The sequence below is a fragment of the Pogona vitticeps genome, chromosome 13 (genome assembly GCF_051106095.1).
Source record: "Pogona vitticeps strain Pit_001003342236 chromosome 13, PviZW2.1, whole genome shotgun sequence".
Classification (NCBI taxonomy): domain Eukaryota; kingdom Metazoa; phylum Chordata; class Lepidosauria; order Squamata; family Agamidae; genus Pogona; species Pogona vitticeps.
In genome coordinates, this window is record NC_135795.1 from 19,642,284 (window position 1) to 19,654,310 (window position 12,027).

Here is a 12,027-nt window from a genome sequence, read left to right on the forward strand (position 1 = left end):
GTGGCTCTTGGCCCATTTCTGGGCCCTGGGGCGTGAGGGGCAGAACCCTCCTGCCTTGGGACCTGCCTCAACGCCTCGCCTGCTGGTCCCCCGGGTACCTGGATTCTTGCTCCAGCTGTTCTTCCAGCTGGGCAATCTTGGCTTCCAAGGCGGTGATGGTGGCTTTGAACTTGGACTTCACCGCCCCCTCCATCTCATGCAGCTTCGACTTCAGCTCCTTGTTCTGCCGCTCCAGCTGCTGGCGGGCGCTCTCGTTCTTTTGTGCCGCGGCCCGCTCCGTCGCCAGCTCGTTGCCGGCCTGCTCCGCCTGAAAACAACACGGTGTGTGTGTGAGAGAGAGGGAACACCCTTCAAATATATGTCTCCATATCTACTGTATATCTTGATATATCTTCAGGGCAGGAAGGGGGCAGATCTGGTAAGCTGCGGCTGGACTTTGGAAACACAGCCTTGCTTTTTGGACTACAGATCCTCAAATCCCCTGAATCAAGGACCCCCGGAGGATTCTTCAAACTGTTAAGTCCAAAAAAGTAAAAAATTCTGAGCTCTTGCTGCGATGAACAGGTGGCGGGGGTCCTCGGCTCTTCCCCTCATTAAGGGAGTCGACGTACCTGCTGGACGGCCTTCCGGAAGCGCTCGCTCATGGCTTCCATGTTGCTCTGCTCCTCTTCCAGCTCCTCCTCCATTTGGGAGATTCTCGCTTCCAACCGCCGCTTCTCATCCTGGAGGCTCGTCCTATGGCGTGGCAAGGTGGGAAAGCACGCAGTGGTTCACCTGCCACTGCCTTCATCTATTTCTCTCCATTTTGCTTCCGAGGAACGGGAACTCAACCGGGGGGGTGGGTGACGCTTTCTCCCTAAAATGTGCTCCTCGGCACCCAAAGAATCCCCGTTCGGGGACAGAAGCGAATGGCGAAATCCCAGGGCCACCCCGACCCCTTGCTGTCATGCGCCAGTGCCCATGGGGGGGGGGGTGTTCTGAGAATAACCTCCTGGGATAAGCACATGCTCAGAGATACTCTTGTTTCTGCCCTGATCTTCCATTTTGTGGACTCCACGCGATGCCACGCGAGATCTCGGAAGCCTTAGCGTTTGAATGGCCTTGGAATAAATCACCTCCTATCCAGTCGTCTTCGGCGCAAGGTGGCGACCGGACCAGAAACCAAGGCAGAAGCCAAGAGGGGGACCGATCCTATGGCGAAGCTTTCGCTGTCAGTGACACAGTCTCAGAACAGGCCTTGCAACCTTTTGGAGAAGGGAGCTCACACCCTAGTGATATGGTGGAGGGGGTTGCCCTTATCCGGGTACATCTAGGAGAGACCCCCATCAGGACTCCCAAGAGGGCCAGACTGGATCCGAGCCTTCCCACCCCTTCGGTAAAGGATTACCTCCCGGAAGCGGCGCTGGCCAGCTCTTCGGCCAGGTCGTCCTTCTCCTGCTCGGCTTGCTTCCGAGCCCGTTCCGCAGCCGCCAAGTCCTGCCGAACAAGGAGGCTGTCGTCACACCTCAGCCGGCTGCTGTGAGATGAAGCGGCTCTCCTTCCTTTTCTCTCTCTCTCTCTGACACACACAAACGGGCCCCTCTTTTTGCCAGCCTCCCCACCCTGACACCCCCACGTGACACGAACATTGGCGGAGTGCATGGATTCGCTTCCCACTTGGACAGGAGACGGCCCGGAGGGGGCCGCATGGTACTCCTTGGCAAGGGGAAGCCACGGCTCGGTTTCCACCGGGGGGGGGGGGATGGAGATGCCTGTGCGAATCAGCACAGGAACCCTTCTGGAGCCACCAAGAGAGTCCCTTTAGGCAGCCAGGCCTGCTCTCTTGCGGCCGACCAAGAGCAGGGAACCGAGGAGGAGAGCCACACGGGCCAAGGGCCCTTCATCACCGCCCCTTCCCCTGGAAAAGAGGCTCCGGAATGACAGGCCAGCCTCTCTGGTCTCCTTTACCTCCTGCAGCTGCATCAGCTCCGCTTCCAAATTCTTGGCTTTCTTCTCGTTTTCCCGGGCCGTGGCAAAGACTTCCTCCCGGGCAGCTCGGGCATCATCCAACTCCCGCTGGAAGTCCTTCATCTGAGCCTGTGTGGGGGTTCAGAGAGATGGGCATTCAGACGGAGATGGGGGGGCATGCGGGAGGACTGGTGGCCCCCCCACTCTTGTTCTTCAGCCAGCTCCCTGAACCCTCAGAAGAGGCCCAAGGAATTCAGGACTGGCCGGGGAACGGGGCACAAGAAACAGAGGCCTTTTTTGAGTTTCATGGGGGAAACGCCTGCACGTGTGCAGAGCGCAGGTGGGGAGCATGTCTTACGTGCTCCCCCTGGGCTTTTCCTGTCGTGTTCCCATCCTCTTGGCTGAAAAATACACGGGCACTTTCTTTTAAAAAGCTGTTTTCTGCACCATTGCCATAAAATGATGCTGAGGGCCATTTGAGAGCCACAAAGCGTTCCCCCCCCCCAAAAAAAATCCTCACACAAGCTAGAGATAGAATTCTGGAAGCTGGAAGTTCCCCTTTTTCACTCCAAATTGTTGGAGACAGGGCGGACCGTGTCAAGGTTTAAATGATCTTCTGAACCCCCACCCTACGGTTGAGCAAGAGTTCCCAACCTTAGGTCCCCAGATGTTTGTGGACTACAACTCCCAGAAATCCTGGCCAGCACAGCTGGTGGTGAAGGCTTCTGGGAGGTGTAGTTTGAGAGCATCTGGGGACCCAAGGTTGGGAACCACTGCCTATACAGCAAAATGGACATGATGGATGCCACCATGAACCACCAGCCCTTTGCCCCCTCCCACCTTGACTTCAGGATACAGGCAAGGGCCTCCTTCATCATCATCATCATCATCATCATCATCATCATCATCATCATCATCATCATCATCATCATCATCATCATCATCATCATCATCTCTCTTTTTTTTGCTGACCTGAAGTTTCCGCAGCTGCTTGATCGCTTCGTCCCGGCCTTTGTTGGCCGAATCCAGCTGGCCTTCCAAGTCCTTGAGGTCCACCTCCAGCTTCTTCTTGGCGGCCGCGGCCACCCCTCGCTGCTTGCGCTCGTCTTCCAGTTCCACCTCCATCTCGTGGAGCTGATCCGGCAGGAAGGAAACAAAGGAAAGGAATTCAGAAAAGTTCCCCCGTAAAGATGCTTCTCAATGATTTTCTTTTTTTGGGGGGGGGGGGAACATTTCCCTTTTCCTCAAGTGTTGATAAAATTCCCCAGTAAAAAAAAAACCCCTCAGGACGATTTCTTCTTCACCTGCTTCTGCAGCTGCCGCCGCTTCTCCTCGTTCTGCTCGTCCCGGGCTTGCAGGTCTCGCTCGAACTGACCCTTCAGGGCCTGCATGTTGACCTCCAGCCGCAGCTTGGCGTCCTCTGTCGCCTGGAGCTCGTCCTCCAGTTCTTCCAGCTGCGTCTTCATCTCCTCCACCTGCTGCTCCAAAGCCCGCTTGGACTTCTCCAAGTCGTGCACCTTTCCGAGGGGAGGTTAAAAGAAAAAGGGGATGAGGAAGGCAGATGGAAACCGAACTGGATGCCCACAGCAGAAATTCGTCAGAAATCCGGTGTGGCGTGCATCAGGCACCCTCGGGGAGTTGCCAATTTTACCACCACCGCAGCAGACCTTTGCCTAAGCTTACGGGACCCCAGTTCATCCCCGTCCCTTCTGATTTGGGGCAGGATATAAATACTATAATTAGCAAGTTAATTACTATTATAATCGAACAAATATGATGATGAATGGAACTCATTCAGAAACTGGAGGGACCCTTTTACATGGAAGACGAGTGGCATAGCTGGGCACGCCTACAGGATCGACTGGCAGTTCTATTTTGGTTTTTTAAAGCTACAATCCTAGTCTGCCTGTAGGTGACGCCGCTTTGGAACGGGCGGGAGAGGCTTACGTTCTTCCCGACGTCGTCCTTGGAGCTCACGAGGTCTTCCATCTCTGCCTTCAAGAGTTTGTTGGTTCTCTCGAGCTCCTCCTTGGCGTCCAAGGCCTCTTCGAGCGCGCGGGCCAGCGAGAGGGCCTTGGTCTCCTTCTCCCGGGCTTCGGCCTCGGCGCGATCTCTTTCCTCGGCATATTTGGAAGATATGTTCTTCTCCTCTGCCAACATCTGCAAGGGAATCGCAGGGGGCTCAGACCCATGAGAACCAGAAAGAGCTCTGCCTGGATTTAAACCCATTCAGTCCGATGAGTCTTAACGAGTTCTGCAAGACACATCTGCGCAGACCTGTATGGCAGGGGAAGACCCTCTGCTCCATCTCAAGGTCAAAGCAGATGATACACTTGGCCTGTGCTTAGAAGCAGTGCTCTCTTAAGGCAGAGAAAGACATCTGTGTGTCCTAGCACAGGTTTCTCTCCCCTCTGTATCTTGCATTTAACGTGTTTTGCTTTCTTTATGGGTAACCTTGGAAGGGAAGCATGGCTTTAATGGGCAAGTGTGACTGTTGAAGCACTTAATGTCAGAGGAAACTGCCTACCGAGAGGAAGCACAGGCTAACAACAGCAAATGCACACTTCCTTTGACATCCGGTTTGACCCTCAGCTGCATTGATTCGAGAGAGTTACAACACAGTGCTGTGCATGCTTCCTTGGAAGTAAGTCCCATTGCCCTCCGTGGGGCTTACTTGCAGGAAAAGGAGCGTGCCACGGGAACAGAGAGCTAAGTCCTTGCCTGGTCAAACTTCTTCTGCTTCTTCTCCAAGTTGGAGACCAGCTGCCGTTGGTTGTCCAGATCCACCACCAAGTCATCCAGCTCCTGCTGCAGCCGGTTCTTGGTTTTTTCCAGTTTGTCGTACGAGGCGGCTTTCTCCTCAAACTGTTGCGTCAGGCTTTCGATCTCCTTCTGGAACTTCTTCTTCCCTTCCTCCATGCTTTCGATGGTGCCGATGTACTCCTGCAGCTTCCTCTTGGAGTCGGAGAGCTAGGGTTTGGGATTCGGAAACGCGATAAGCCATCAGGACACCGAAAAGGTTCAGCTGACGCAGGCAACCCCCCTCACCTCCTAAACAGTGAGTTCTGGTCCCTGCTGATCTGCTAGGACCTTCCTTTCTCCTACTTCCACCACCATGAAGCCCCATAGGAGGACCCTAGCGTGGTGATGGATGGGCACTCCTTCCCACAATTTAACATGCTGTCAGTAGGGGTCAGGACATGGAGAAGACCCACACGTGCATCTGTAACTGACACTACTGTCCAGTGAGCTGGACCTGTACGCAGACCTACGAGCCAGTGCAGAGACTGCTAGATTGGGATCATGATATTCCTAAATAAATCCCTGTTTTGCCTCGGGATCCCTGCATGATGGCCTTGGGTGACCGATTCCCTGTCTCTCAACCTCCCATCTGCGAAACGGGTCCGACCTTATACCCTACCTTGCAGAAAGGTGTGCACGGATCAAGAGGCGATCATTGCTCTCTGACGCGACTCTCCCTGGTTTCAATCACCCGTGTTGTTACCTGCACATTCAGTGTCGAGATGTGTCTCTCCAGGTTCTGCTTCGCCTCCGTCTCTTCCTCCAGCTGCTCCTGCAGGCTGTTCTTCTCGTCCTCCACCTGGCGAAGCTTGGTCGACAAGTTGAGTTTCTGGCGCGTCTCCTCCTGAAGAAGCTCCTGCGCCGTGGAGACAAACGAGAAGGCAGAAGGTCAACGGGCTTGTTCGTTCTATCAGACGGCAGATTTGAGTTTTTGGACGACAACTGCCTGCCAGGATGCTGGGAGGTTTGGTCCAAAATCAGACATCTGGATAGACTTTGTTCCTTCCTCCCTAATGGCCCATTCCACGTTCTTAGTGATGCCAGACCCCACCTGTGTGTCCTGCAGCTGAGAGCCCAGTGTCGCCACATCCTTGGTCAGCTTGATGGCCTTGCTTTCCGCTTCGTTCAGCAGCCCGGTGACATTTTCCACTTCCACCTGGAAAGGAAGAAGACGAGTCACCTGAAACACCATCGGGGGCCGACACCAATATGTTTCCAGTACTCAGATGATATTCTTCTTGACTGATCCAGTGGCAGAGTTACCGATACCAAGCAATAAACAACGTGGTTAAATCACCGTGAGAAATGTAACCAGGCACCTTAAAATCAAAAGACCATTGCAAGGAGATCTATTTTATAAACACAAGGGCCAGAAGGCCTGAAATGACACCGTCGTTTTTTTCCAGGGGCCCTTTTCTGCTACGTCACCTGCAGCTTGCTGACTTTCTCGCTGAGCTCCGTCCGGACGCGTTCCCCGTCCGCAAACTTGCTCTGCAGCTCCTGCAGCTGCACCTCCAGCTTCTTCTTCTTGTGCTCCACCTCCTGCTTGGCCTGGCTCAGCAATCGGACCTCGTTGCCCAGGTCGGAGTTGTCCTTTTCCAGAGACTGCTTGGTCTTCTCCAGGTTGGCTTTCGCCTGGAAGCACAGAGAAGAGCCGGCAGGTCACCAACCCGGCCATTAGCCCCTTTAGCAAGAAAAAGATACAGTAGGACCCCGTGGTTTCACTTAACTGCAGTTTGACAATACAGTGGTGCCTCGCTTAATGACGTTAATTCATTCCAGTGAAATTGCTGTAGAGCGAAAACGTTGTAAAGCGAAAATAAAAAACCCACTGAAACGCATTAAATGGGCTAAAAACTCACCGTCCAGCGAAGATCCTCCATACAGCAGCCATTTTCGGTGCCTGTATAGCGAGGAATCCGTCCCTAAGCACAGCGGGGAGCCATTTCGAGCACCCGGCGGCCATTTTGAAAACCCGACGATCAGCTGTTTTGATCGTCATCATGCGAAAAATCAGTTCCCAAAGTAGGGAACCGATCTTCGCAAAGCGAAAAAAACCCATTTAAAACATCATTTTTGCGATCACCAAAGCGATTGTAAAAACATCATCGTAAAGCGGATTCGTCGTAATGTGGGGCAATCGTTAAGCGGGGCACGACTGTATTAAAACATATTAAAAGAAAAGTCCCAGAAATACATATTTCCACGATGTAGTTACAAGAACTGGCCATTAAAGAAAGCTAGAGACCATGCTATATAGAGTGTTCAGCATTATCTGCTGTTTTCAGCATCTGTGGAGGGGCTTGCAACCATTTCCCTGTGGGTACGGGGTTCCTATTGTAAATATAATTTGTGTGTGTGTTGTGTGTTTTCCTTGCATGGCAATTACCCTCTTAAATTGCTCCAGCTGCTCTGCTAGTTCTTCCACAGCCTGGGTGTGCTTCTGTCTCATCTCCTGGACCTGAGCTTCATGGGTTCGGGTCTCCTCCTCCAGCGCTCTCTTCAAAACCGTGACTTCCTGTTCCCTCTTGGCTCTGAGGTATCAAAAGGAACACGATGGGTGTTTGTTTTCCCCCACCCCCACCCCCTGCTGTTGCCACCCTCCTCCCCCATGCCCCATCTTTGCCCTTGGTTGAAAACCCTATGAGTCAACTAAGTACCAACCTCCACCACTTTGAAACAGGCAGAGAAAAATTCAGGGACAGAAGCATGGCCCGTTTTAGGGCCCAGAACAAGGACTCCCTGCATCCGGGACTCTTAGTCATTTTCAGGTATAAAAAGAAAATTCAGAAGCTGATGAAAGCTTGAACCCATCAATTCTGATTATTCCACCACGCGGAGCGAGACGCCACGTTCCTACGGGCCTCGCCCCTTACCTGAGCTCTTGCTGGGTGGCCGTGCTGTCCAGCGTGTCCTCGAGCTCCGTCTTGAGCGCCTCCAGCTCCTCCCCGAGGTCCCGTTTCTGCTTCTCGGCTTTGTTCCTTGCCGCCCGCTCAGAATCCAGGTCCTCTTGGAGGTCGGAGATGTGGGCTTCAAGCTCCCGGATCTTCTTCAGCGCATTGTTCTTCTGGCCCATCTCATCCTCCACCCTGCGAAAAGGAGGAGCAGCAGCAGGGGATTAAAAATTACCTTGACTAGATCCAACTGCACCTTCATTTTGATCCGGTGACTACCTATTTATACCTATTTCCATAGTGTATTGATCAGAACTGGCCAATAGAGGGTGTGAGAGACCATGTTAGGTATATAGCATTCATTATTTCTGGGGGGCTTGGATCCGATCCCCCATAGATACCGTGGCCCCACTGAAATGTTTATTTAATTCTTTTCAAATTGTTGAATGATTTGCTGTTTTTCACTCTTAATAGTGTGTTTTTAATTACGGGCTCTTTTTTTAGCCAACCCCCCCCCCCAGGTTCAAAATATTTTAAATAAACAAACAACAATTAAATACAAAGCAGGTGCTCTATAACCAGCTGCTGTAGTTTTGGGTAAGGCTGCATTGATTTCTGTGTGTGTGTGTGTGTGTGGGGGTCATTTTGGCTTTCTCCAGGTACAGTCTGGAGCTCAACCCAGATCCGAGATTTTGCTCCAACCAAGGAAAAAGGGCCATGCGCGTTCCCAGCAGAGCGGAGCGGATCACACACACACCCCGACCCACCTGGCCAAGGCCGCCTGCAGCTCTTCCTCCTTCTTGGCCAGCTGCATCTTCAGCTCGGCAATCTGGGCCTGGAGGTCGGCGATCTGCTCGTGGAGGTCGCTGGCGTCCCCTTCCAGCTTGCGCTTCGCCTTCTCCAGCTCCTGCCGGCACTTCTCCTCCTTCTTCAGGCGCACCTCCAGTTCCGAAATCATCGACTCGTGCTTGTTCTTCAGCTTGGTCAAGTTCTTGGCCTTCTCCTCTTCTTCCGCCAGGTTGGTGGTCAAGTCGCTGATCCGCTCCTCGAGAAGCTTCCGTTCCTAGAGAGAGAAAAAGAGAGAGAGAGAAAAAAAGGGGGGGGGAGAGAACAGATGGAAGAGCTTTTCCTGAGAGTCCAAAAGCAGGATTCAACTTGAGTTTGAACGAGCATCCTAAGGCAGAGCAGCCGATCTTTAAGAGGACCTCTTTCGGTCTTTTCCTAGAAGGGTTCCCAACCTTGGGTAGCCCACGTGTTCTTGGATGGCAGTACTCAGAAACCTTCGCCACCCGTGGTTGATGAGGGCACCCTCAGAGCCTGAGGAAGTGGGTTTTGTTTGTGAAAGTTTGCTATTTTCTTTTATATTTAAGTGGTCCAGTAAAAGGTATCCCCTCCTCGTGCCTTTGTGCAATCTTGGGGACCACACGCCTCCCTGTCCCTTTTTTCATTCTAGGTTTACCAAGGCTCGGAAGCACTGTTTTAGGAGAACCCCCGTGTGTGTCCACCGACTGGGCCCCGGGAGCAGAGGGTGGGCTATGCAGTCAAAATGGGCCCCCCATGAACCATACGACAGATTTAACCGACAGAAACAAGCACAAACAAGACTGTCATCTGTCATCAGAGATTGAAAAAACCAACCGAACCGGCAAAGGACAGTTCAGTTGACTTCTGCTGATGTATAAGTATTTCATGGCTTTTTAAAAATATGTATTGCTTGGAAGTTGTCTTGATACTGTATTTGAAGTACAGGATATATAAATCTAAAATACTAATAATGCTGAGGAAAAAATAAATAAATTCCAGATGCTGTCAGAGCCTGAGGAGGTTACTTCTACAGGATAAAAAGCTTGTTGGGGGGGGGGGGGAACGAAACGAGCAAAACTGCTCCCATCATCCCGACGGCCCAGGGTGCCCGGGGGATGATGGGTGTGGTGGTCCGAAGCGGCAACATTTTTCGGCGCTCCGGATCCTTTGTCCAGTGAGGAGTGACCTGGGGACCAGGGGTGGTGGTGGTGGTGGCGGCCTCCCTTCTGAGTCCGCCCGCTGGAGATTTCTGTGGGCCTGCTTTTCGTTTCTGGCCTTCTTGGGGAAAAGGAGGAGACGCACCTTGGAGAGCTTCTGGTTCTGGTCCTCCATCACCAGGATGTCGTCTTCCATCTTCTTGATCTTGGCCTCGGCCGTGACCTTTTCCAGCTGCAGCTTCTGGCGGGCCTCCTCCTCTTCCTCCAGCTGGTCCTCCAGTTCCTTTGGGGAAGAGAGTCGGGGTGGGGGGAGAGAAAACCGTGAATCTCGGAGCACGGGTTCCACCCAGGAAGGGGGGGGGGCTGTGACGGCGGCCTGCCCCCCCCCTTTGCCTACCACCCTCCCCACCTTGGCTGCTCTAGAGTGCTGGGTCTCCCACAACATCTCAAACCCAGCTGGACGAAAGGACTGGGGGGGGGGGAATCTGGGAGAGCAGGGCATGTTTTTTAGGCCTCCAGCCCACACTTTTGCTCACTAAGGCTAAGGAGATCCTTGTGGGATCTCTTCCAGTCCAGCATGCGGTTCAAAGGACTGAGCAGCCAGCTGCTCCAGTATGAAGCCTCTTGTCTTCCCATTAAACGATACACATCGCTCCTCCTGGAAGCGGTGTACTGACGCCCTGACTAGGGGCCGTGTTTGGCCCTCCCCACCATGAACCTTCCCTGTCCCCTTTTATAGCCCCTCTCCAAACCAGCAGCCCCTCTTATAGATCTAGTGGCAGGGAGTTCCACCGTTTAGTTCTTCCCCCCTCCCTCTCCAAACTTTAGCGAGACCGTCCCTTCCCAAGTGTTTATGATCATGATTTTCGGCACCCTTCCCCATCTTGGGGAAGATGTCTCCAGGCCTCTGGCATGCCTAGAGCCACGTTAGGGGACCATGGGTATCCGGATACCAGCATCTGTTGCTGCATCTTCTTCTTCTCAGCCTGGAGTTGCTGGCCACGCTCCTCCTCCTCCTCAATCCGCGCCTCCATTTCGTGCAGGATTTCCTCCAGCTCCTGCTTCTTGGCCGCCAGACGGATCCTCAACTCTTCCGCCTCCGCGTAGAGCTCCGTTTCGGCCTGGAGTTGTTCCTGGAGCTGGTTCTTCTCCTCCATCAGCTGGGAAAACACAACAGGACCGTCGCTGCCAGGCGGAAAACCTGACTGAGGCTTTTACCAGGGACAGCTGCCTTCATCCCAAATGCCCGAACAATACACACCTTGAACGGCTCCCGTTTTCGATTTCTGTCACCTTAGAAAGCCCCCCCCCCGGGCTATACCTGATCAGTGACTCTAGCACGGACTCAAGACTCCTGGGCTGTTTATTTGATTCACTGCATAGGGAATGACAACCCACAATGGGCTTTCTTCATTTTCCAGAGCATCTCCCCATGCCCAGTCCAAAAAATCACAGTGGGCAACCAGATGCAGAAGAGGCCCCCCAGAAAATGGAGAACGCCAGCTGTGGAGTGACCATTCTGTGCACAGGGAACTAGCCTTAGTAACTGCATTTATGGGATAACGTTTTGATTTTCCAAAAGTGAGGTCTCAGCCCTCCGGGCTGCTGGGAGAGGCCTGGAAGTGCCCCGTCTGAAGGGGTGCCGGGGTGAGCTTCCAAGGGATTGGGGATCCAGCAACTCACCGGGATACCTGTCCCCTCTCGGGGCTTCCAAACACAAACCAGAGCAGGCCAACTGGGAGGAAAGACGTGCAGCCATGTTGACTCTGCAGGATTTATACAAGCTCCGGAATTTAGGTGTTGAGTGTGTTTGTTGTCTACACCGCCCTGGTTCCATAACAGGTGCCAAGTGCCTTGAGTTTGAGCATCCAGCGCTTGCCCCGTTTTCTTCTCACGGGCTGGGAGGTTCAGGGGCTGAAGGCTGAAACCTTCTCAAGACTCTCCCCCTCCCGCCCCCCCCCACCCCTCACCTGGCTATGCTTCTGTTCCAGTTCCCGGAGCTCGCTCTCTGCTTTTATCTGCCTCTCCTTCACCATCTTGAGCTCCTCGTCCTTGGCCTGCATTTCTTCCTCTTGCCGGGTGACCTGTAACAGCGGCTTCACCTGAAAGCCAAGAATCCCACACGTCACTTCTCCAACCTTTGCCAGCGATGCTCTGCTCAGCACCAACAACCGCAAAAGAACCACTCAGACCAGGTTAAAAATAATAATCATAATCACATCTTGGATTTGCCAACGGAAGCCAGGGGGATTAGATGTCCGTGGTGGACCTTCAAATCTGTGGCTTTAAACCCAACACCCATCCTTAGAGCGAAAAGGGCAGGGGCCTAAGAGGTGAGGCTTGTACCCTCTCGATGCCTAGTTTCCTTTCCTGGAGGGGGGAACTAGAAGTCTAAAGCGCCCACGCCTAGAAGAAGGAAACCA

General features: G+C 53.2%; 1 protein-coding gene across 1 annotated transcript in view; it reads right to left on the reverse strand.

The window, feature by feature from the left end:
- LOC110087037 (myosin-11) overlaps nt 1-12,027 on the reverse strand; it is a 50,347-nt gene that overhangs the window by 3,722 nt on the left and 34,598 nt on the right. The window contains exons 21-37 of the mRNA XM_078381560.1: nt 11,575-11,706; nt 10,558-10,764; nt 9,750-9,887; nt 8,411-8,706; nt 7,626-7,838; nt 7,139-7,283; nt 6,178-6,384; nt 5,801-5,905; nt 5,453-5,605; nt 4,669-4,917; nt 3,895-4,107; nt 3,252-3,464; nt 2,920-3,081; nt 1,948-2,076; nt 1,388-1,476; nt 612-735; nt 99-307 (exon numbers count right to left, since the gene is read on the reverse strand). Coding sequence (XP_078237686.1) covers nt 99-307; nt 612-735; nt 1,388-1,476; nt 1,948-2,076; nt 2,920-3,081; nt 3,252-3,464; nt 3,895-4,107; nt 4,669-4,917; nt 5,453-5,605; nt 5,801-5,905; nt 6,178-6,384; nt 7,139-7,283; nt 7,626-7,838; nt 8,411-8,706; nt 9,750-9,887; nt 10,558-10,764; nt 11,575-11,706 — 2,984 coding nt within the window. The remainder of the gene's footprint in view (nt 1-98; nt 308-611; nt 736-1,387; nt 1,477-1,947; nt 2,077-2,919; nt 3,082-3,251; nt 3,465-3,894; nt 4,108-4,668; nt 4,918-5,452; nt 5,606-5,800; nt 5,906-6,177; nt 6,385-7,138; nt 7,284-7,625; nt 7,839-8,410; nt 8,707-9,749; nt 9,888-10,557; nt 10,765-11,574; nt 11,707-12,027) is intronic.